Source organism: Arctopsyche grandis, chromosome 1 (genome assembly GCF_051622035.1).
Source record: "Arctopsyche grandis isolate Sample6627 chromosome 1, ASM5162203v2, whole genome shotgun sequence".
In the NCBI taxonomy this organism is placed as follows: Eukaryota; Metazoa; Arthropoda; class Insecta; order Trichoptera; family Hydropsychidae; genus Arctopsyche; species Arctopsyche grandis.
The window spans coordinates 37,381,690-37,407,395 of NC_135355.1; the positions used below are offsets into that span (position 1 = coordinate 37,381,690).

The following is a 25,706-nucleotide window of genomic DNA, read 5'->3' on the forward strand; positions in this document are numbered from 1 at the left end:
ATCACAAATTTGTTTCAGCACCGTGTAATTTTTAGTTAGTGTTGAAAATTATGCCCAATACTTTCATTCATGTTCTTTCTAATTATTTCCACACCAAAATTTTTTGATCACCGACACTGTTTTGTCGGTGATCGATTGACCAGTGTGTGATACCCTCGACCTCGACATAAAAAAGATTGCAGAACAAAACAGATTCAATGGAAACGTAAGGTGATCATTCGTATGGGTAAGTCGTGAGATAAAACCAGTGCACTTTTTTATCTTATAGAACCTTATAGCTAATGAGTGGATTGAAATATTTAAATCCTTCAGCGGAAATGAAGTTTCCTACAAAAATATTGGCAAATTAGTCGAATATTGTTTCTTTTCATCAGGAACAATTTTTCTTGCAGAGTGACTTATTTCTTTGATGAACAATATGTGGTCTAGTGATAAAGCTCAATTGAATGTTGAAAAGTATAATTTTAACTCGTGAATCACTTTAGTTAATATAACAAGCATGTATAAAATATAATTTTTAAAAAGTAAACCATTTACGTACATTCGCATATTTGTAATAATTCCATATATCAACAAAATAATTAAATAAAACACAAAGTTAAATACATATATAATTACTATTTCGCACACGTCACTAAAATCTCGATGACCGATATCTGGCACTCGAAAATTCCACCTACCGAGAGACACTCACGCAACTATCACACTAACGAGAATTTGAGTGCCAGATAGGCCATAATCGTGATTTTGTGGCTAAGATTGTCGTATGTGAGAACTCGCACGCCAGACAAACGAACTCTTTCCATACACTGAGACACATTATACAGGTTTTTCATTTCAAATTGACGCCTTTTCAATGTCAATTTGAAATGAAAAACTGGTCCCTCTATGTCAAGGGTACCGAACCTTTTCAAGGTTGAGAACTACTGTTCATCTATGCAAATTTTCATGGTGATCGACTTGTAATAAGAATCTTATAAGAATTTTTTTAGTTGCCTTTTTTAGTTTTTAGAAGTTGCAGATATTCATTTTAATAGGAAATATAATATATCGTTCAATAACATGAGTCATTCCTTGTTTTCAAGCGGTCTCCGTGACGAGACAGAATGTTAAATGACAGAAAACGCAAATATCGGAAGGCAAGATCGAAAATCGAAAGATCAAAAAAAAAAAATGGTGCATGGTAAACGGTACATACTCACTTAATTTGGGCGAGCAGGATACAACAGGAACAGGCTTTTCCTCCCGTATTAATGTGCGCGCGCAGAATACGGGAGGAAAAGCATGTTCCTCTTGTTCCTGTTGTATCCTGCTCATGCAAATTAAGTGAGTATGTACCGTTAACCATGCACCATTTTTTTTTTGATCTTTTGACTTAAGATCTTTCGATTTTCGATCTTTGCTTTCCGATATTTGCGTTTTCTGTCATTTAACATTCTGTCATTTAACATTCTGTCTCGTCACGTAGACCCGTTTTCAAGATACATAGGTCGTATTATTATGCTTTTTTTCAGTTAAAAATATTCTTATTTCAGGCAATAATTCTTGAATCCTACTCAACAAGAACATTAGATTATAGGGGGGTTGAAGGTTTTGAACCATTTTCCGGCCTATGGAAATTCAGTTGAATTTTGGAGGATCTTTATTACTCGATTAATACAGGTTTATTTGTATGTACAGCGAAGTAGGTAAAGGATTCACTGGAACGAGCTAGGTCGAGTTCCTGAAGCTCACTGGCATCTGGGGACGATGCACTGGTTTATAAAGGTGTTGCTTGAGCAACGCGTAGCTGGGCTGGTGAGATCACGTTCTGGAAGATTCCGACGGGGTCGAGGTCTTCCTTTGTGTTCTATGTTTGATGCGTAGGTGCGTAGCTCCTTGGGATTTCCCGTGTACTCGTGATTGCGTATCTGGAGCGAGTCGAATCGCCTTTATGGGTAAGCTGGACGAAGTATTTCGGCCACGGCTATCTTTCGTATACGAGAAGAGGACGCGATGATGTCATTTGTACAGATTAAGTTCGATGAGGGAAATAGGTGATATCACAAGTCGTGCTATATCTCTACAATATCAACCACCTTATTTCATCTTGAATCGGCAAACATTTGTGATTTGTCTCAACTTATTAAAAAAAAAAGAGTTGAATTTTCTTATTTGAAACGCCTTTCATCTAATATAATTACACTGTTCGCCACGAAGAATTGTTCAGAGACGAGATATGACGTTTCTTATAGATCTATGCCCAGTAAACACGAATCTGGTAATAACAAATGTTGATTGGCTCGAGATTCGGAGATATATGTGTTTTTTAAATCGCGCGATTTTTCTATATCTTGGTGTTCGGTCGATGTTTCAAAATTTGTCAATTTCCTGTTCAAAATGAATATTCGAATCTATAGTCGGGTATTTTATCTTTCATTTGTAGTACTTTTCAGCTTTCAAATCTTTAGTAGTAGTTAAGTAGTCGTCCAATTGAAATATGTTTATTGGGATAGTATTCTGGCCACATTATTTTTTGTTTTCGTTTAACCCTTTGACTGCTACAACAACGATAAATCGTTGTTTTGAAATCGGCGAAGATTGCTACGACGATTGTTGTTGTCGTCATTAATTGTCGTATTTCAATACTTTCTTTGAGCCACCAGCGCATCAGTGGCACGAAACATTTTTTTAATATACGTATTTATATTTATTTTTCAATCAAGCTTTATAAATATTTATCAATTTTTTAAATAAAAGCTCTTCAATTTCGGGTTCATCATCAAAGTAAATTTCGGGTTCGTTGTCAATGTCATATAAGGAGTTATTACTTGGGAATTGATTATTGTCGATAAATTCATTTTCAGAATCAGTAGAGCTGCTGATTTGTCGAGTTCCTCGGCGAGGAGCTATTATTTCGCTTTCATCACTTTCATTGTCCGATATCATTTTGCAGAGTTAAAATAAATGGCAAAAAACAATAGAAATCCGCTTTCAATTATATAGGTCACGAGACGTCACGAATTCATGCAATCAATCAAATGCAACTGAAATGCATACAAAATGTTTATGATACATGTTGAAAGATTATTTGATTATTAGAAACTTCGCATCCTTGTGTGTCTCGCTCACACGTACACAATTAAAACCAAGAAAGAAAGAGAAAAAGACCGCTACCTGTTTCGAATATATCGCATGTTGTAAGGATACATCGATGTCTAAAAATAGATTATTGAAAAAAATAAAGCGTCGGAAAACAATCGTCAAAACTTATTTAATGTATATATGTAGGTATCTCTTTCGCACGCACGCATGTAAAAGCAAGACAGAAAGAGAGAACACGAGTCCACAACTGCTTCTTAAAAATGTATATAAAGTATTATAAGAATTACGAGCGTTCGGCGAAGTAAGTATGTAAAAAAAATATTATATTTTATTTTTTTTCAAAATAATTACAAATGTTAGCATTTTTCGCTTGGACATTGAAAAAGCTCGTAGCAGCCAAAGGGTTAAAAGGGTTAATTGCAAGTGTGCTGAATTTTAAATCGGTAAAATTTCCAATAAAATTCTCCTCTCACTACTCCCCCTAGCTGGTTTCTGCGTTTGGGAGCGGATGAAGTAAACAAGAAAGTTAGCAGGTGGTGGCAAGAACAGTGTGTTTTGCTTGGGAACATGGCCGCGTGTTGGACGAGCTAGGGCCGTCTCCTGTCTCCCGTCAGTGGCAGTGGCAGTGGCAGTGGCAGTTGTCACCCGCCACCCGCTACCCGCTATCCGTTTCCGTCAGTGGTTGCGATGTGCGGATCACGAGCGGGGGCTTGCGGCTGTGGTTGAGCCCCGCCGCGACATGTCAGTGGCGACGCGCGGGGGCGCAGGCGGGGGCGCGGGGGGCGCAGTCGCAGCGGGGGCCGGGGCGGGGGCGGGGGCGGGCGCGGGCGCGGGCGCTGGCGAGTGCATCCATTCGGGCCACTTCATGGTGTCGCAGTTCGAGGCGGAGGCGCAGGAGGACGAGGAGCCTCCGCCGCGCCCCCCCACCAACCAGCCCATCCTCGCCATCGACACTTCGCTCAACAACCTCTTCCAGTGCATGTCTCTCGCATACAGGTCTCACTCTCTTTCTCTCTCTCTCTCTCTCTCTCTGTCACACCTAACCTATAAGCCATCACAAAATCAACATTGTTTTTGTGCAAACATCTTCTACTCCACCTTCATTTCATTCATCTACACAAGTATAGAGTTGTCAGATTTCATTCAAGTCAAACCGGGACACTCCCCCTCCTCCAAAAAAAAAAAAAAACAGATCAAATAATTTGATTACTTAAATAGGAACAAAAACATCTAAATTTAAAAAGAGTCCACATGAACACATTAAATATAAGTGTTCATTCTGAGTGTGAGAAAATTATCGATTCAAGTTGAATGAATTACTCCCTTCTACATATAATCCTCCAGAAAGTATAAGACAGAGACAAATAGTTCATTGTTGAATATTTCTGTTTATATGTAGTTTGTTAAGTATTTTTAAAATTACATTAGTTAAAAACTTCTGTAGGAATTTAAAAAGTAGTAAACCGGGCGCATTTGGGCGTCCCGAGAGGTTTGTTCTTAAAACTGGTGACAATCCCGATTAATCGAGACAACCCTACACAAGTATCATGTGTGTGTGAAAAGTGTTTTGAGGAAAAACACAATCGCCGTATATCAATCGGATACAAATCATGTTTACGTACATGATTTTTTTTGTATCGAATCACATACGGTGTATATATTTCAATTTATTTTCAACGATGATAAGATGAGGCTATAACTAAACTCTCATCGTAGAAATTTATTCTTACCAAAAACGCCAAAAACTTTCTCCAACAAAGTGAAGGTCTATCTAATGTTCTATCGAAGATTCGCACACGTTTCAAAGATTAAATTCAATTAGATAGTATTCACGTGCTTAGTGTATTGTATTGATGCGTACATCTGGAATTTTAATCAGTGCTGTGTACATATATATATATATATATATATATATATATATATATATATATATATATATATATATATATATATATACATTATACATTTCAAGAACGTTCTGATAGTGTACATATAAACAAACAATATCCTAGCCTTCGACCGAGTACGAGCGATCAAAAATGATACCCAATTTGACTATTTCTAACTTCACCGACTTGTCCCTTTTGCTATATCTACAATACCTTATCTATATCTTATTAAGCGGCACAATAAATATATTTTAGTATACTTTTCTACACTCGATACATTTTATTGTACTAGATACGTCTTATGTATGTGTGTATATATTCATTCATTTTTATTACTCATCGATCCATCGGATGTTGTGTGTGTTTTTATTGAAACACCGTTAGTTTCGCTATCTGCGACCTGTTGTTTAATTTCAGCTAGCTCCAGTATGTATGTGACACATACAGATAACAATCTGTGCAAAATTTATTCATCGCGTACGTATTATACATATTCCGCATGTGCCATCTATTTATTTCATTATCAACTAGTGTAACGAGTCGCCGTGATTTATCTCTCGTCGTTCCGATGGAGAGTCCATGTGCGCCGAGATGCATCTCTAGATGTCTTTCGAAATAAAAATGTACACACGGGACTTATTTTAATACAATTTATGTTTGTCGCAATGTCCATATGTAAACAATGGCTATCAAATGTGTTATGTATTATATTATTGCATATTCGTTCAAAAAGGAATTCAGTAAGATAATATTTATGTAACGCTAGTCGGTTTGTTTTGATTTTACTTAATATATATATATATGAAAAATCGTTCTGCTTGTTGAATGAGGCCGTTATTTTTATATTTTTAATATTCTGTGATTTACCTCGTGTTATTTTTTTTTCATACATAACAATAATTCAAGTTGCTGTTATCATTTTTCTACACTAATTTGTTTATATACGTATCTACAAATATATGTATGTAGGTAAAACAAATTGAAAGTGTGTGTGTGTGTGTGTGTGTGTATTTGTTAAGGGTTTTATCTATAATATTTTATTTTAAGCTCTACGTATGTATTATTGGATTTTTCACAATTATGGAAAAGTATTAAGCGACTTTTTTGTTCTGAATATTTATAATGATTTCATTACTTGATAGTATGTAGACTTATCATTTGGTTCTTTGGTTGGATATACATGGTATTCGCCAAGAAAAAATTCGCTAGTAATTCTGTATTTTTTTATCAGTATAATAATACATATAACAATTCAACTTTAACTACAGATCGTACTCTTTTTATGTAAGTAAACAAATTTTAAAATATATATATAAGAATAATTTGCTTTTTTAATTTCAAATTTACTTACATATTATTTGAGGCGTTTATTTAAAAAAATCTATATCTATACTTTAAATTTTTTTATATTTTAGAATGAATTTTCTATATATGTGTAAATTATTGTAATGGATAGTCTTTTTTATAATAACACTGAGCTACAAAAAAAATCGTGTACTAAGTTTGCCCCATTGAATTCGAATATGATAATGATTTTTGTTGGTTTGATCTGGTTTATAAGCATTTAAAAGAATGCGCAGTTTTTATAGTTTGCTGGCTTTTGCGATCTTTAACTCAAAATCTTTGACTTAAATTATTGCTGTGCTCAAAATGAGTATTGGAATCAATATTCAGATGTTTTTTCTATTGATTGTGATTTATTATTGCTTAAAAATAATCATAATTAATTATCTGGCGAATTTTAAAGTCAAAACAGTATATTTTTTCCCGTTCTATTATGCATTTATCGGGCCAGTTTTATATTTCTCTACGATTACAAGGATTAGTTTTCTATCTAATTTTTTTTTTATCTAAACGTACTCATTTAAGAGGTAAATGATTTTAAGGCTCAAAAATAAGCTTGCTCTGGGCGTCATTTACCCTTGCTGTGTCACTAATTGGAATACTGCTAATTTTTATTGAATACTTAATTTTTTTGCTTTTAAGTTTTATGATGGGGACTGACTTTTGTTTAAACAATTAAAACTAAATTATTTTTGACAAATTTTTCGCGAGCATTACTCAAGTCAGTTGCCAACATTATGCCTACAGTAGTTCTTGTATGTTTCAAAATTATATCTTGAGATTGGTTGTAAAGATTTTGATGAAATTTGGTAAATGTACTGTTTTTGATTGCAAAAAATCGATTTAGCTAGGTCTCAACTTGCAACTTAAGGGGTTAAATAATCAAATTAATTTTAATAGCTGAATGAATTTTAAGTTTTCATTTGTCTTCTGGATATTATTATTTTATTATAGGTTAACAACGAGTAAAACAAAATAGTGAAAGGCATCTTAGGTATCTTTCCATATTGAAATATTTTAAATTATAAATAAATTAATTATATCGATTTTGAAAAGAAAAGGAAACGACACATTCCACCAAATTCTCATAGTTCAATTCTGCGTTCTAAATTTATTTTAACACCACCCTAAAGGCACAGACAGACACACAGAGTGGTGTTTGTGCCTTCAGGGTGAAAAAAACACGAGCCGCGTCGTGTTTTAGTTTTTCATATGTAAAAATAACCGCTAGCACGCCTGATCTATGCTACGGCAATCCATGGCAAAATTCACCTCTGGCGTGTTTTCGGTAATATTTTATACTTGTTTTGAAATAGGTTTGACAGTGATCGATAACGGTAATTCCTATATTTGAAGAAATATAGGATAAACTTGTTGAAATAATAATATTGTACGAATTAAAAATGACACGAGGATACGCTTATCACAGCCGGAGCCTACCTATGCATTCCGTGCCGTACGATTCATTGTGTTTAATATTTGAAACTGTGAGACGTTTAATATTTATACAACTTCAGGTTCGTTCACTCTAGCACAGCTCAAGGCGACAACTGCACGTAAACAGCAGTACTAAAAATATTATATAGTACTGTTGCGTAGGGGTGGGTGGAGGATCCAAGTAAAAGGCCAAAGTCGTTTCACAGCATTTATTGGTGATTCAGGAGATACACGCACTGGCAGTGCTCCGTTCAGAATGCCTTGCTATGGTCTAAGTACCTCCTTATAAAAGACAGGTCGCTCAGGGCATCTTCCTCGACACGTTTGTTTACCTATTGTTATGGTCTCGTACCAGATATGCTGTCCCACGCTTTCGCGTTGTCAGTTCTAAGAATTCTAGTGGGAAGTGGCTGGGTGCCGCTATCGACCGCTAAGTCCATCTATTGTTTAGCCGACTTGCACTTAGTCTGGAGATAATCCTCGAAACCAATTATAACGGTCGCACAGTCTCTGGGATGCTACTCGGCCTAATCCGATTGCACTTAACTGGCGACATACGTACGTTACAGTACTTTATATATACATATGTACATACATATATTGACACATTCATATGTTCCGTAATTTGTATGTGGCATAGATGTAATAACAGTAGCCGACAAGATCTATTCATATTATACAGGAGTATCAATACGTCATAATGTCGTCAGAATAGCTATAGTCGAACTGATCTAGCATGAGACTTATGTACATGCTATCGCATTCACCCCCCCCCCCCCCACTTGACCCGCAATGGCCAATTACATTTCGTTTCAGTTTCGCATTGCGTTTTAGTCAAGAAATACAATATTGTTCGCGCGTATGGCGGTCGGTAGAATTTTACTTTTGTTTTTTGTTAGTTTTGAGTTTGTGTTTCGTATTTTGCAATTTTAATATAAAATGCGTAAGTAGTTAATACTATTAATTTATATATGGAATACGTATATATTTTATATTAATGGAAATTTATATTATATTTTTTAGGCGATAAAAGTAATTGTCAACTTCATATTATGGACAGCAAAAATTACAGTAATATGATTAAAGTCCTTGCATTGAATTATATTGTAATAATATTATATAGTTAAATAAGAAATAATAGAGAAATTATTTTACGTCCTTACAGTGTTACAACACATTGCACGAATGCGACAGCACACTCGGTTCTCGCAAGTCTCACGCTAATCGAATCTACTAATAAAAGTGCGCATGCGCATATGAATATTTTCAATATTGATACGACGCAAGCAATATTGTGCCGTATCGTCGCGCTCTGTAATGTATATGTCAGCCGATTTTGCCTTGCACACGTTCAAAACTAGTATGAACTTGCCAAAATCGGCCGGTGCTGTATAGTATGATTAGAAGTAGTCTTTTCCGTGCTGTGCTAAGCTGTTGCATACTGGACTATACACACGAACCTTTATATGTATGGATATTATATGTATATGGCTTCATAGAAATTCCACTCTGAAACAGATTAACCGTATTCCACTGTAGATCTACACATGCGTCAATGAGTTTTAGCTTCTTTGTGACATATCAAATTGGATTATGTAACACGAAAGTTGGCTGACCTCACAGTCTCTTACACTGTCATCGAATTATAAACAAGGGACTTTGGACCAGACTCCACGTGTGTGTGTGTGTGTGTGTGTGTGGCTAATTTCTTCAAACTGGCGTTGTTTGAATGCTATCAATTATAAATGTGTATACATATTCGCTAAGTCGATTCAATTTCCATTTCTCCTATCTATGTGTATTATGTATGGTTTCGACCTAGCAAGCGTGAAGGTCTCGGATAGCAGATACGTATTGTAATGTAATGTTTACATTTGGCATTGCTCAATGAGCGTGATGCAACATTGAAATGAATTCTATAATCCAAACCTGTTTTCTGAGCAAGAAAGTCGATCGGTGTGCTTCCCAATTCGAAATCGATGCTTTTAAGCAATTTCTTTTTCGTTGACACAGTTCTGAGAGGTAAATTTAGCATATCTCGCTCGCCGTATGGAGTTTCAACGTGTAGGAGTTTTCCCGCCTTTTTTTTAATCATATTTTTGTTTTGATAATGGTGTCATAAAATAATGATGTAATTAATAATTAGTTTCTACGCACATGTGCGTATTATATAATAGCTGGATTTTATTTCATCATCACCATCCAATGCTGGATGAAGGCCTCTCCAACGCGCTTCCACTCGTCTCTGTTTTGCGCAACTCTCATCCAGTTCACATCTTGTTCCGTTTACCCTTTTGCATTCTCTTGGGTACCATTCTAGTATTTCTTTTGTCCACCTTTAGTCCGTTCTTCTAGCCGGTTCCCGGAAAGATGCGCTAAATTGCACTGAATAATAGCGCAGCTCATAATTTTCAAAGGCGCTCAAAAATAACTTACGCAATAGAATTCCACAAATAAAAGGTAGAAGCCAAAGGTAAACCCTCGGATAACATCCAAATAACCCTTGACGCTTTTTTTATGGAATTGTATTGCGTTAGTTCTCCTTGAGCATCTTTGAAAGTTTGGATGCCTCGAGAGTGCAACTATCTCGAGTGCATTTTTCCGGTCGCCCTTCTAGCCACATGGCCCGCCCTTTGCCATTTCAATCTCTTCACTCTATCCACTACTGTCGTCATACTTCTCACCCACGTATTCCGTTTCCTATCTTTCCTCGTTATGCCAAGCATACAGCTTTCCTTACTTCTTTGTGTGCATTGGACTTTATATAGCATCTTGGCGTTCAATGTCCAAGTTTCGCATCCATCACGTTGAGTGCGTGCATTACACGTTCACCCGATCGAAATGATGAATGTGTGTGTGTCTTTGTGGATGTGTGTACGCTCCCGTGCAGCGCATCTGACGCCGATGTCACCCGTCAGGTACTCAATATCAGGACCTCATGTCACACTCCCCCCACTTCCCCGCGTTTTCTCGACACGATTGGTCGTCACGCCACATCCCTATGCATAGCGTATACTCCTGGTATTATTTTTTTCGAAATCTCCATACTTGTCGATTAAGTAATTATTTTTTTTATTTTCAACATGTATTAATAGGAAATAAAATATTATCCTTATTCAACATGTTCAATTAAAATGAAGTAAGAAGAGGCTAGTAAAAAAAATCATGCGCCCTGATTTTGCCCTTAACTTGACCAAAACTTGTCTGAACGTGCCGAAACGTGCGTTGCTGTATAGTATGAATATAAACCGTCGTTTACGTGAGCTGCTGAGATGTGGCCGTGAACTGCTGGATGGTATGAATAGACTTCAAATCACAACCATTCTTATACAATTTTAAATGTGCGTATAATTTTAGTATAAATGTTGATAAGTTTCTGTTCTAAATTGGAACTAATGCCGGAATCTGTGGTTATAAGTTAACTTATTATAAGAAAACACTCGAAAGTGCGTATACGTGGACTCCAGCTGTGAGAGGCGAATCTTCATGTCGTTATTAATACGTACGATCTTATTATTTCGAGAAATATCTTATACATTTATTCAAATATGGACTCCAGCGGTGAAAGGTTTTTCTTCATGTCATTATTAATTCGTATGATCTCATTATTTCGGGAAGTTTCTCTCACATTTCTTCAAATAATGGGAATCATCGTTATCGATCACTGTCAAACCAAATGTCAATAAAAGGATCAAATATCATTGAAAATACTCCAGGGGGTGAGGTTTGCGAAGGGACGCGACGGTACAGATTTGACCTAGCAGCTTTGTTTTTTTAAAAGCCTTATACCGGGTTGATTTTTGCATGCGCAAAACTATCTAAAGAAAAACACGTGTCGTATGCGGCACGTCTCAGTGTGTTTTCGCCTTTATAAGTAGCATTTTATAAGTGGTTTTGTAAATAAGCAAAACGCACGATATTGGAATACTGCCAAACCAGAAAGACCTTTATGGATTTGCTCTTAAATTGTTTCTCACTACAATTAGAGGAAGGTCGAGAAATGTGGTTTTATCTAAACGCTGCCAAAGTCCTAATATTTTGAACTAAATAATTCAAAAAAATTATAACATCTGAAGAAATGTGGTGGAAATTTTCAAGCACATGTTTATATATTTTTATAAAATACAAATGTTTGCATATATACTAATGTATTATAATATGTACATTTTACTGTTTTTGGGTCAAGGTTTTAAAAATAAATGTGGACTAAGATACATACATACATGCATTGCATACACTGGGACAGTAGCTTTTCAATATACTTAGATAATAATGTGGATCTTTATCTTTTGACACTATAGTGATCAATCGTTGTCGCTATCAATCAATCGTTGCGGTATATACTTATGTATTATATGCTGATTTTGATTTTTTTTTTTATATTTTCCAACAGACAAAAGCTCACATCCCCGAAATGGAACCGATTCAAGGGAGTCAAGCTGAGATGGAAAGACAAAATCCGGTTGAACAACGTCATATGGAGATGTTGGCACATGCAATGTGAGATACATATTTTTTAATCAGTATAATATTTACTGTTATTATTCTTGAATGCATCGTCAATTCATTTCATTATATGTACGCATGCCGTATATGTATGTAGGTCGGATAATTATTTTTCTCCATGTTCCCGTTACGTTGCATTTAAATGGCTTCATTTGCACAGATCGGGATTTTTATCAGTCGATTCCTTTGAATGTTATAAAAGACACGTTGATATTTTCAACATTTCAGTTCGCATTCATTTTGGAAATTGAGTTTTGTTGCATATATATTTTTATTTTATTACATACACACGGGGGCAGAGAAATGTTATAATAATACATAGAGGCGCCTTTAGGAATAAATAAATTGTTTCAATATTACGCGGCACGTCTCCATAACTACGCTAAAATGTACGAAATACAACCAGGGTCATCACATATTCACTACAGAAATTAAAGTTTTATTTTGATATAGATTTATTTACAATTTGAGTATATATATGGTGGTGTTGGGCGTTGGTGGCCAATCCGTTTATTTTCTCAGTTGGCAGATTATTTATATCCACTTTTTTTTATTTGTCTGTCATTATTATAATTGAGTATTCGGCGCCATCAATAAAAATGTTTTTACATTTCTCTTGTGCCACCCCTGAAAGATTATGTAGAATGCGGGCGATCGCCATGACACTTTTAAAAACTGTCAAACTACGATGTTAATTGCATAATATGTTACTTAAATGATCAATTTACTTATAAAAATATATTCCATGTTGTTTATTGTGTGTTTTTGAATGCATTGTGCAATTTTTAACGATGCACTTGTCCATTGTCCTTGCCCAGAGAAGTTTTTATCGGACATACATCTACCACCAAGCATCAAATATGACTGATGCTAAAATTATTTTGGATTGTCTGTGGACAAGCGTCACTTGACAGCAATATAACATTTAAAGCCACTTCTATTATTATAACATTTCTCTGCACGGGGGCGACAAAATTTTTGACCAATAAGGAATGACTTCAAATTCATAATAGTACATTGAACAACGTGGATAGTCCCGTTCATATCTAGGGGGGGCGGCTGCCCACCCCGGATCCCCCAAAATGACGCCCCCGCCTACACACATCATATTTGCCATGACAGGAATTACCACAAGGCGACACATATGGTTAGATTATTATTGTACAGGTGTGTTACTCAGAGTTGGCGCGCTCTCGTACTCACGCAGAAGCGTGCGAAATGGACAGAGCGTCTTTTTATTATTGAATGCAGTGTGACATGCTATACACATATTCACCGATACAACACCAACTTTCGGTAACAGACCTGTACATAATTACTAAAAAAATTTCATAACATAACAGTACATAGAATACAATAGAGACATCTATGGACAATCAACAAATTTGAGAGAAATACATTATGTAGGTAGCATATATTTGAGATTCAACAAATTCAAGATGCTAATAACTTGAATTTACGTGAATCTGAGGGAGAGGATACCGATTTATTGAATCTATATCAACAATTAAGCTTGAAAAATTGGAAAATTCTTATAGGAAACGGTTGATCTATTTCGAAACGGTCGTATTTTTTGATAACCACAAGATCTCGCAGCGTGTTTGGCCGTTATACACATATACACAAGTATTCTTTATTTAGCTCTTCCAGGGCTGCGCCTAGGGGTTTAGCCGCCTGTGTACAAACTTAAATCAGCTGTTCTTTAATTTTATCAGCATTCGTATAAATCATATCAATATAAAAAATGAAGTACGTGCTAGTGGTGCATTTATCTTATGTTCTATTATAGTTAGACTTTCGCTTTTTTTTAATATAAGGATTTTTATTTTCCCATTAATATATTACGGGTAGCCCCCTATAATATTAAACTTGTACATATATGAATTTATAGCTTATAAATATGAAATCATATTCAAATAGTGGTGATATAGTGGGTAGGATGGTTTTGCCAATTTGATGAGGAAACGTTTCAACAATGAAATCAATGATAGGAAACGATCGATTTGAAGTCTGATCAGCAGCACTACAGAAATACTTCCGAATTAATCTTTTCACTCGAGGTTAAACCAGAGCTCGAACCCGGGCATCTCTCGGTGGTTAGCTTCAACCCAACAACCAAGCTATGCTTTTGACTATTCGGATCTTGTCCAATTCTTCTCGAAGAATCAGAAGTGAAATGTCAGTTATATATTCAGAATTGTTTCATACCTTATGGCTCACCCTGTGGATTCAATTTAGTACATAACATATTTGTAAATTGGGAGCGTTATCGTCTTGACGTTTATCTTCGATTTGAAATTTGCAAAACACGTGTCAGGGATTCGCTCCGAATTATCTATTTATTTTTAAATTTATATTCTTGGTTATCATTTGAAATAAACGATCACCGATCATGTTATATTGTTACAGAATTAGATTTTTTTTTATTAAAAAATAATCAATAGTACATGTTTATTAAATATATTTTCGCGACAGTGTGTTAATTGAAAACACATAAAATTGCACAAATCGCGAGATCCGCATATAAGCGGTTCTGTTTGCACACATGTACCGTATTTTATATCGTTTTAAATTTTCTATGGTGCTTCTTCGCGTATGAATGTTGAAATTATTGAAGAGTCAACATTGACAGATGACGATTCAAGGCTGATAGGGCGATATTTTATAACAATTAATGAATTATTCTCGTTTCATATCAAGATAGTGTGTGTGTGCACATGTATGTGTCTAAAGTCTTATCTCATCCGATAACCGGAGTTCAAATTTTGGTGGTGCCAGAATGTGGGGCTTTTTTATGTGCAGGATCATGCGATGAGTGCGTGGATGAATCGTACGATTACCGCATATCGTCGGCGATATGTCAGAATGATATAATATGAGCTTTTGTGTGTGTGTGGGAAACTAAATTAGATTGATTATCATTGAAAGTACGCAAATAAACAGAAAAATAGTCACTACTCAGATAGTGCAAACACGTGAAATGGCTAAAAAAGCACTTCTTATTTTAGAATTTCGTATATCATTTCTATCAATGGCCATATAAATACATAGTTATATTTTTTGCATCGACGTATGTATGTATGTACATATATTCAACAACTATTTACTATTTGAATATTCAACTGGAGATATGTAGTTAATCTTTTTAAGTATTGTTGCGTAGGGGTGGGTGGAGGATCCAAGTAAAAGGCCAAAGTCGTTTCACAGCATTTATTGATGATTGAGGAGATACACGCACTGCCAGTGCTCCGTCTTGATATCGCCTAAGTACCTCCTTATAACGGACAGGTCGCTCAGGGCATCTTCGACGTCCGATTACTTCCCCATTGTTTAGTCACGTACTCGGATGTGCAGTACCGCGCTTTGGCGTTGTCACTTCTAAGAACTCCACGGGAATGTGACCGAGTGCCGCTATCGCCGCTAAGTGCATTTAGGGGTTTCTCATTGTTTAGCCGACTTGCACTTAAGTCTGGAGATAATCCTCGAAACCAATTATAACGGCGGCTCCTTTTAGCATACGCTACAGTTTTAATGTTGTCTAGGGTGAATTGAAAAACCGATAATGTCGAGTTGGTGAAAGGTTTTATCGTCATCTTAATCATTATTATCACAAGCCTCTTCTATACCTCACTTGGCTCTTTCGTCTGACAATATTTTGGGTTTGGTATCCTACATTCTTCCGATCGTTTTAAAACTTTGTCATTTTGCGAGTTTTGGTCAAAAATATATTGTTGCGTAGGGGTGGGTGGAGGATCCAAAGAAAAGGTCAAAGTCGCTTCACAGCATTTATTGGGTGATTAAGGAGATCCACGCACTGCCAGTGCTCCGTCCAGAGTGCCTTCATATGGCCCAAGTACCTGCTTATAAAGGGCAGGTCGCTTACTGCATCTTTGACGTCTATTTACTTCCCCATTGCTTAGGCACGTACACGGATATGCAGTCCCACGGTCCAAGGCATGCAGTCCCACGCTTTCGCGCTGTCAGTTCTGAGAACTCTAATGGGAAGCCGTGCCGACCACTTATGTGTGTCCATTCGGGAGTCTCCGTTGTTAGCCGAATGCACTTAAGCCTGGAGATAATCCTCGAAACCAATTATGTCAAACGGTCGCAGGGTCTCAGGAACGCGCCGTTTCACGCTCGTCCGGATGGTGAAGAATAATCATAAAAGACAAGTTTAAAAAATGCTACAATTTTGACCATCTTGACGTCTAGTAGCATTTATTTCCCTTTTCGCCACCCTCTCTCTCACTTTGTCAGATTTTAATTGTTTAAACGCCTATAAATTTTTCTTTTTGACACTATATCTTATAAAATTTGCATTATAGGCTCTTATTATATCTCTCGATTCAAGCCAAGTCAGCAGTATGGCTCGATGGTTCCGTTTATGTTAAGCACCGAGAGATTACTGGGATCGATCCCGTGCTAATCTTTAATGCTGCTGGTCAGACTTGGGTATTTGTGACTCCAAGTCGATCGTTTCCTAATGTTGTGAGTTTGCCAACTTATCTGATTTCATTGTTGAAACGGTTCCTCCATCCAATTGGCAAAAACCATCCTACCTGTACAAGTCTAAATCCATAGGTCTCTATGGATTAATTAATTAATAGTTAATTTCGTGTTTTTCACGTCAGCGTTAGCGATTTATGTAATAAAAAATGCTGCAATGTTTGTAATCGGCTAGGTAGGCGCATTGGGGTTTACCTGTTAGGCTTTCCTGGTATATGATGTAAAATAAAACAATAATAAATTAGAAAAATTCCAAAAAGGAAAAATGCCAGCGTGTTTCACATAGTTAAAGTGGGTACGATTTTATTCATACTATCCAGCATTTTACGGCAACAGCCCAGCACAGCAGTGCACGGAAAAGACTACTTCTACTCATACTATATACCAGCGCACTTTCAGACAAGCTTTGGCCGAGTGTAGTTCAAAATCGGCTTACATTACATACATTACGGAGCGCGATGATACGGAGCAATGTTGTTTTATTCGTGAGTCGTTGATATTTGAGTCAACTTCCTGCGTTCCTCGTAAATTGTAATATTTTTAAATCAGTATTGTTACTTTGAGTAGAAAAATTAAGTTGACTATAGAATGTTTTATAAGTTCAAAGAAAACCAAATTATTTATTTTTTCAATTTATAATCAAAAAAATAAAAATGGGAGCCGGTCCTGAACAGACCTGATAATTGTATCCTGTTAAGTTATCTATAGTTAAATATGTATTTGAATAAATTTGGAAATCGATTTTTTTTATCACCATCTTGGTAAATCGAGTGCATGTAGTGAATTGAATAGTTGCTCAATTGAGCCACTTTCGCTAGTATGAATGTTTAAGAATGGAACTTTTTTTTTTCTACTCACTCGACCCAATTTTCAAAACAAATTATTAAACGATTTGGTCTTTTGTCAATGGCGGATTTAAAAAAAAGGTTCTTAAATGTTCATACTAGCAAAAGTGGCTCAAATTATTACTGGGTACTGTATTCGATAAAGTCAGTTGAAATATAACACAATTACGTACATGCATATTTTAAATTCTAAAAAATGTCACACATCAATCATATATCTCGTTCAGTCGGACACTTTATCAGACACATGACCCAATCGTGCACGTCTATCCCCTCCAAAAAGCCCCGCATCCGACAACTATAAAATCATAAAGATCCGTGATAAAGCCCATCATAATATCTTTATTGTCAGTCAATATACACACGTCTCTTTAAATTTTCCGCATACCCTAATCTCTCCCGATATATAAAGTATAAAATAAGTGCGACTTTGTACTCTCGTCCACACTCCGTCAGGGTTTCGGACTCATCACACACACACATAGTGTTCCACGATCGACTATTTCCGAATTAATATCGACCGTTGAGTTCTTCAAACATCTTCCGATTCATCGCGTATAATGTGAACGAGTGCGCCGCACGTTGTGTTTGTGTATTATAAATAAGCCGCGGATCGGAAATATAAATAAATAAGAACTGATTCGTACATCATATCTATTGCTGTTCGTTATCCGCGTATCGAAGTATAGTCCTAGATCGGGCGGGTGGTAATTTTGTGTCCGATTCATGCCGGGGACATTCGGGATTTCGTTAACGGAGTTCTCGGGCGATTCGCCGAACGTGCCGGAAATATGCAGATTCATTCAGGGGCGCCCCGCACTTCTTGGGGTCGCAAGACTAAGGTTAAGCTCTGAGGGTTCGTCGACGGGATGACGAAAGGTGCAGTTGAGGTGGTCGGATGCGGGGGCTGTGCCGTGCTGATGGAGGTGATGTTGTGACGGTGGTGTTTGGACCCAAACTTTTGCTTTTGTTGCAGTTATTATGAAACAAAACACCCTGGTGTGCCAGTTTGCCTCACCCCTGGACGTCGACACGCATACCAAACCAGAGGTAATTATAAAATTATTTTGTGTTTTTTTTTAATATAATCTTTTATATGTATATTATGACATACTTATAATCGAGCAAATAAATGTGCATATGTATGTAGTGTTCAAAAATGGTATAAATATAGCAATTTAAAATCATTCTACGGTTATCTCTAGTGTGTTCTCGATTTTTTTATTTTAATTTGTGTCAGATTTTTTTTCATAGAGTATACATACATACAGTGGTGATGAAATATATAGGTTTTTAATACCAAATTGACCCTTTTTCATTTCAAATTGATCGTTTTTCTTTTCAATGTCAATTTGAAATGAAAAATGAATGTATAAAAAAATCAATATTGTTGCGTAGGGGTGGGTGGAGGATCCAAGTAAAAGGCCAACAGTCGTTTCACAGCATTTATTGATGATTAAGGAGATACACGCACTGGCAGTGCTCAGTCCAGAATGACATGATATCGCCTACGTTCCGCCTTATAAAGGGTAGATCTCTCAGGACGCGTACTCTGTTTACCTGTTGTATAGTCACGTATTCGGATATGTATTTCCACGACATTGGGTCTCCCCGTACCGATTCTGAGAAATAACTAATAACGGTCATTGTTTAGCCTAAATGCACTTAGAGTCCAGATATAATCCTTGGAAGTAAGTGCATGCACTTAATCCGATAACAGATATCCGTTGGTCTAAGTGCAATTCGCTCAATCCGCGGCGTACGTAACAATATTATAATTGATACATTTTAAAATCACATACATATGTACATCTCGAATTGTAACGCTTAGATAAATAAATAAATTTAAGATAGGAAACCAATCCTTATAAACGTGGTGAAATGAAAAATTGTCCAAATAACGTATAACGTATGGCAAAAAATGTGTAAAAAATCGGTCTCCGTGACGAGACAGAATGTTAAATGACAGAAAATGCAAATATCGGAAGGCAAAGATCGAAAATCGAAAGATCAAAAAAAAATGGTGCATGGTAAAAGGTACATACTCACTTAATTTGCGCGAGCAGGATACAACAGGAACAAGAGGAACAGGCTTTTTCTCCCGTATTAATGTGTGCGCGCAGAATACGGGAGGAAAAGCCTGTTCCTCTTGTTCCTGTTGTATCCTGCTCGCGCAAATTAAGTGAGTATGTACCGTTTACCATGCACCATTTTTTTTTGATCTTTCGACTTAAGATCTTTCGATTTTCGATCTTTGCCTTCCGATATTTGCGTTTTCTGTCATTTAACATTCTGTCTCGTCACGTAGACCCGTAAAAAATATATGTATGTATATGTTTTTTACTTTAAAAATTCGCTAGATAATTAATTATGAGTATTTTTAAGCAATAAATTACAATCAATAGAAAAAACATCCGATTATCGATTTCAGTACTCACTTTGAGCATAGCAATACTAGGTTAGATTTTCAGTTCAAGAAAGCAAAAGTCAAAAAACTGAAAATTATGCATTTTTTTAAACACTCATAAACGAAAGCGAACAATCAAGAATCATTATCATATTCAAATTTAGTGGGTTAAACTAGTAATAAAAATTGATTAGTCCCGCGCTGTGGCATTTTTTTTTTTGTTGTAATTGTAAGTATTTTTATAAGAAAATGAAATGAATTTCGGTAAATAAGATTAGATTAGGCTATTTTAATTCATTTAAAGTAAATATTAACAAGTGGTAGTAGATAGTGATATTATCTATAAATAATTCTGACACGTGTATGTAAAATTGGACGTAGTTCTGCAAAAAGGATGCAACCTACATGTATGGGTAATATATATTCGACTATTTATGTAAGTACATTCCTAGCATGCTAACGAGAGGTTCCGGGGTTCAAGCCCAGGGTTAACCTCAAATTAAGAGAATTTCTGCAGTGCAGCCGGTCAGTTTTGGATATTTGTGACTCCCAAGTCGATCGTTTCCTATCAGAGTTTCCCAATTTATCAGATTTCATTGTTGAAACCAGAGATTTTTAATAATAATATAAGTGGCTTTAGACGTCATAGTGTTGTAAGATTGCGGTATGGCTATCGCCATACTTAATTAATGTCCACCACAGTCGTGTTTGGTGTACATTGTGCAACTTTTAACGATACACTTCCTCATCTTGCGAGTAATATGAACAAATGTTTATCTGACATACGTCGAACACCAAACATGACTGTGGCAGAAACTAATTAAGTATGGCGATAGTCATACCGCAATACTACAACCAAAGCCATTTCTATTATCATTACATTTCTTTGGTTGAAACGGTTCCTCATAAAATTGGCAAAACCATCCTACCTACTATTTCAATATGATTACTATTTACCCATGCCGGCAGGATCCTTTTTGCAGAACTAAGTCAAAACAATGATAAAATATACTGTTCTTATACCTAAAATACTATATATAGATGTAAGGTTAGAATTTTTGATTTTGTATCGATCACTTGTTCAAACTCGCAATGTGGTTTAATGACACAAACAAAGTACCCAAATAATGTAGAAGACTAAAAACATAATTGAAGCTGTTTGTTAGTGCATAGTCTATAAAAAGTCTTTCAGCAACCATTTGACATACTGCATCTCCACATAATCCCTTTACGACAAGTAAACGTGAGATGTCTATGAAGATTTATCAACATTGTTATCTACTCAAGTTTAATCTATGTACTGGTATGTACTGTACCGGCATATATGTCCATATAAAATTCTTCACAATATTGTAATGTATTTAGATACCTACATACACATCATATGTAGTTTGCATGAATATACCACTGCAGTGCTAAGTGATATCAATTGTACAGTTATTCCAGAGCATTTATTCAAATGTGAATGCAATTGATATACATATGCACATTCATAATGTACATATATGAAGTGAATATAGTAAAGTACTATAGATACATCTTTCCCTAAATTTGATTATGCCATAAGTAGAGACACGTATTTTGGGCATTTTGCTATTAATGCTTAATTGATGCTAAATTCGTAAAATATGCGTATAGATGCTAAAATAACAAACAAAAGTGAAATTTGCATAAAATTTATAAAATTAAAAGACAATTTAAAAGGGTCTTCCTATCCCTTTGACAATTTATTATGTGAAGAAATTGAGGGGATAAAACAGAGCTTGCAGTTTACCATAGACGGTGTTTTGTCTACTACTGTAAACAAAAGAAGACAGTTGGAGCTGTGTATCCAAAAGGCTGCTCAAAAAAGCGTCTTAAAACTAGATTCGCACTCAACAGACGTCTTAAAACTAGAATCGCACAAAACAGTTCAAATTGTATATATGTATGTATATAAATTTTATTAAAATTCATCGAAATTTTTTATTATTTAAAATTTAGCTCTTCATAAAAATAGATGCTAAAATTGAACATTTTTAATGCCCTAAAACGCTAAAATACAAAATGAAAATGCTAAAATTGACAAGAATAGATGCCCAAAATACGGGTCTCTAGCCATAAGTAAGTAAAATCCGTTACTCGAAAACAGTTATGGCATTTTGCTTAGTGTCCAAAAAACCCAAAGAATATAAACGACAAATAATGCTTTTATACTTTTGCTAAAAATGTACATATTATTTGTGGGGGCCCCGGGCCTCCTTCGAAAGCCGAGCCCGGGCAATTTACATACACTTCCCCCCCCCCCCCCTCGTCGGCCCTGTGCATAAGTACTATATATAAATTTAATAAATAAAATGTATGAAAATAGATTTATTGTTGCAATCTATACTCGAATAATTTTATGGCGGCAATCAGACATACAAACAATAGTCGACACCTGATCCGATCTTTATTACCGCTGAATTGTACGAAATTTGTATTGTCGCAATAGAAACTGCCCGTCTGTGATAGTAGTAGTTTTAATGCTTCGATATATGGGGTGTAAACTATGTATATTGTATACTTTCGATACACTATATCTTGATTCCAATATGTCTGTGATGCTCTTGTGCGCAAAAAACATTTATTTTTGCAATGTTTATCTGCGGGCACGTGGTCGTCTCGTGGGTCTTTATCATGTTTTGTACAGGTTGAACGTTCGGCCGAATTGGCTAGACTTTCTTAAGATATGTCAGCTATCTCGTCTATATGCCGCGTGTGTATTTATGCGTTATGCTTTATTGCAGTACTTTGTAACCTTTTTTCTTTCCATATATCCCACCACCGGGATGTAAATTTAGTTGTACGTGATAAATAGCGTTGATAAGATTTTAAAACTTTTGAATTGATGTTGTTGTTGAGATTAGGAAAGCTTCGGTTTGGGTTTAATAGTAGATAGACATCATTTTTTTTTTAGTGTATACATATGTATGTACATATGTAGATCACATGTGCCATGACAGGAATTGGAAAACATCAGCACATATAATACAATAGAGACACAGAGAAATGTTATAATAATAGAAGTGGCTTTGGGCGTCATATTGTTGTCAAGTGAGGAATGTCCACAGACCTTTTCAAATAATTTTGGCGTCAGTCGTATTTAATGCTTGATGCTCGACGTACATATGTCCGATAAAATATTCTGTTTGTTTATATTACTCGCAAGATGGGCAAGTGCATCGTTAAAAATTGCGCAATGCATTAAAAAACACACAGTAAACAACATGGGATGCAGTTTTATAAATAAATTGATTGTATTCCGTTATGAAGATGTACCGCGTAATATTGACACAATTTATTTATTCGTAAGGGCCCTTCTATTGTTATAACTAGAGGTAGGATAGTCACAGTGCTATCCATTGTTCGGTAAACATTTAACAATGCATTTACAACCTTTGAACAATACACGGCCCCCTCAGGCTCCGGTGACTAGTTATAACATCTCTCTGAGTAGGTAGGATAGTTTTGGCGATTTGATGAAACGTTTCAACCTTGAAATCAGATAAATGGGAAAACTCTGATAGGAAACGATTGACTTAGAGTCACAAATATCCAGGTCTAATCTGCAGCACTGAAGAAATACTCTGAATAAATTCTCTTCATTTGAAGTCAACCCATGGCTTGAACCCGGTCACCTCTCGGCCGCTAGTATTAACGCAACCACATGTTTGGAATTCAATTGTCGAATATATGTATGTATATTACCCATATGGGTTGGATCCATTTTGCAGAACTACGTTCAATTTTACATACATATGTATGTCAGAATTATTTATACATAATATCACTATCTACTACCACTTGTTAATATTGATTTTAAATGAATTTAAATAACCTAATCTTATCTTATTTTCCGAAATTTGCTTCATTTTCCTATTAAAATACTTACAATTACAACAAAAAAAGTTGCACAATGTACCCCAAACACAACTGTGGTGGAAACTAATAAAGTATGGCGATAGCCATACCGCAATCTTACAACACTGACGTCTAAAGCCAATTCTATTATTATTAAATTGCTCTGGTGTCAACAATGAAATCAGATAAATTGGCAAAATGTGATAGGAAACGGTCGACTTGGAGTCACAAATATTCAAATCTTACCAACAGCACTGCAGAAAAACTCTGAATAAATTATCTATGTACAATCGAGGTCAACCCATGGCTTAAACCCGGAAACTAGCATTAACGCATTAACGCCAGCTATTAGTTATGAAACCAAATACATATTCGAAACTGACTGAAATCGTAGCTTTAGTCCATGACAAAACTTTCAATTAGATATTATCGAACATACATCTAATATATAATTTCGAAAGAGACTTTGTATGTGTGTATGTATGTTTGTTTGGTTCGTAGAGTCCGTGACGTTCAATTTAATAAAAAAACAAATGAATATTATAACATTTTACTAACAAATAAATTTACTATTAGATTGACCATGTTTAAGCGGTTTATATTACAAATACCGAGCAAAGCCGGGTAAAACACTATTATAATCATATATATAAAGACGGTAATCTGTGTGGGTGTGTGTGTGTGTGTGTCCTAACTCTCGCCGAACATAATGAATGAATCGATAAATTCATTTTTCGACGAGACGACTTTGTCGCGACTCGAACCGATCACCCCAATAGCCTGAATATAGGTCTAAATTGAGCTAATAGTCACGGACATCACGCCAAATCCAATTCTTCATTTCGCCTTTTTTTTTTAAACATTAATTGAAATATTCCTTCTCGCCATATAAAAATACGTAATTTTAATAATTTCATTTAGCGAGGTTTTGAACCATTTTTTTATATATTTATTTTCAATTAAATTAAAATTATTTATATTTTGACGATATTCGAGGAAAAAATTGATTTCATTCACCGCGGGCGCCGGGAATCGAACCTCGGACCCTCCGATCCAAACGCAATGTCCTCATGAGCTCACGTCGCACGCCATATCCTCGCCCAGAATACGTGTTGTAAATACACATCATATGTATATGCACGTAATTTGTTATGTGTAATAATAATATTCAACGTTACAAGGTCAATGACCGTTTGTATAATCGGAAAATATTACATTTCGTTAACGTTAACTTTAAGAATTGAAAATTATTACAAATAAAGAATTGAAAACTATCTATGAGAGTCTACGAAAATAACGGTTCCGGATTTTTTTTTAGTTTTATACGGGTATATAATAATTTTATACCCATGCGATGATATTTCATCGGGCTATTCACTAGTATAGGTATAATACTATTTACTTTAATTTGTCACAGACTACACTACTCGAAGGAAAATATTGGAAGAGGCGAGCTGAGGCAGTTATTGCAGAGTATAAAAAATGGCGAATGTACTACAGGAACATGGCTCTTGGCTGGAGCGCCAAAGACGTGTCCGATGTTGTGAGTTCTTATACCCAATTTTAAATTTTTATTGTTTCATTGTATATACATATTGTTTCATTTCATAATCTGATTTTTGAAATTTTCAGATAGCCGATGTGGATATTTTTGATTGGCAATCTCAGGGTGACAGCACTCATATGTTGGTGGACGAGGATTACATATCCTTCATGAGTGATACTCTCTTTTCGACTATTACTAATAATCAGCCGTTTGCATTTCCGGATACGCGTGAAATAGGTTTGTATCGTTGATTTTGTGAA

The 25,706-nt window shown here is 35.7% G+C and overlaps 1 protein-coding gene across 1 annotated transcript in view; it reads left to right on the top strand.

Annotated features, from left to right (window-relative positions):
• Positions 1-3,920: 3,920 nt before the first annotated feature.
• Mondo (MLX interacting protein mondo) overlaps positions 3,921-25,706 on the top strand; it is a 29,243-nt gene continuing 7,457 nt past the window's right edge. Inside the window, exons 1-5 of the mRNA XM_077443196.1 lie at positions 3,921-4,080; positions 12,148-12,254; positions 18,588-18,661; positions 25,318-25,443; positions 25,533-25,683. Coding sequence (XP_077299322.1) covers positions 3,950-4,080; positions 12,148-12,254; positions 18,588-18,661; positions 25,318-25,443; positions 25,533-25,683 — 589 coding nt within the window. The 5' untranslated portion in view covers positions 3,921-3,949. The remainder of the gene's footprint in view (positions 4,081-12,147; positions 12,255-18,587; positions 18,662-25,317; positions 25,444-25,532; positions 25,684-25,706) is intronic.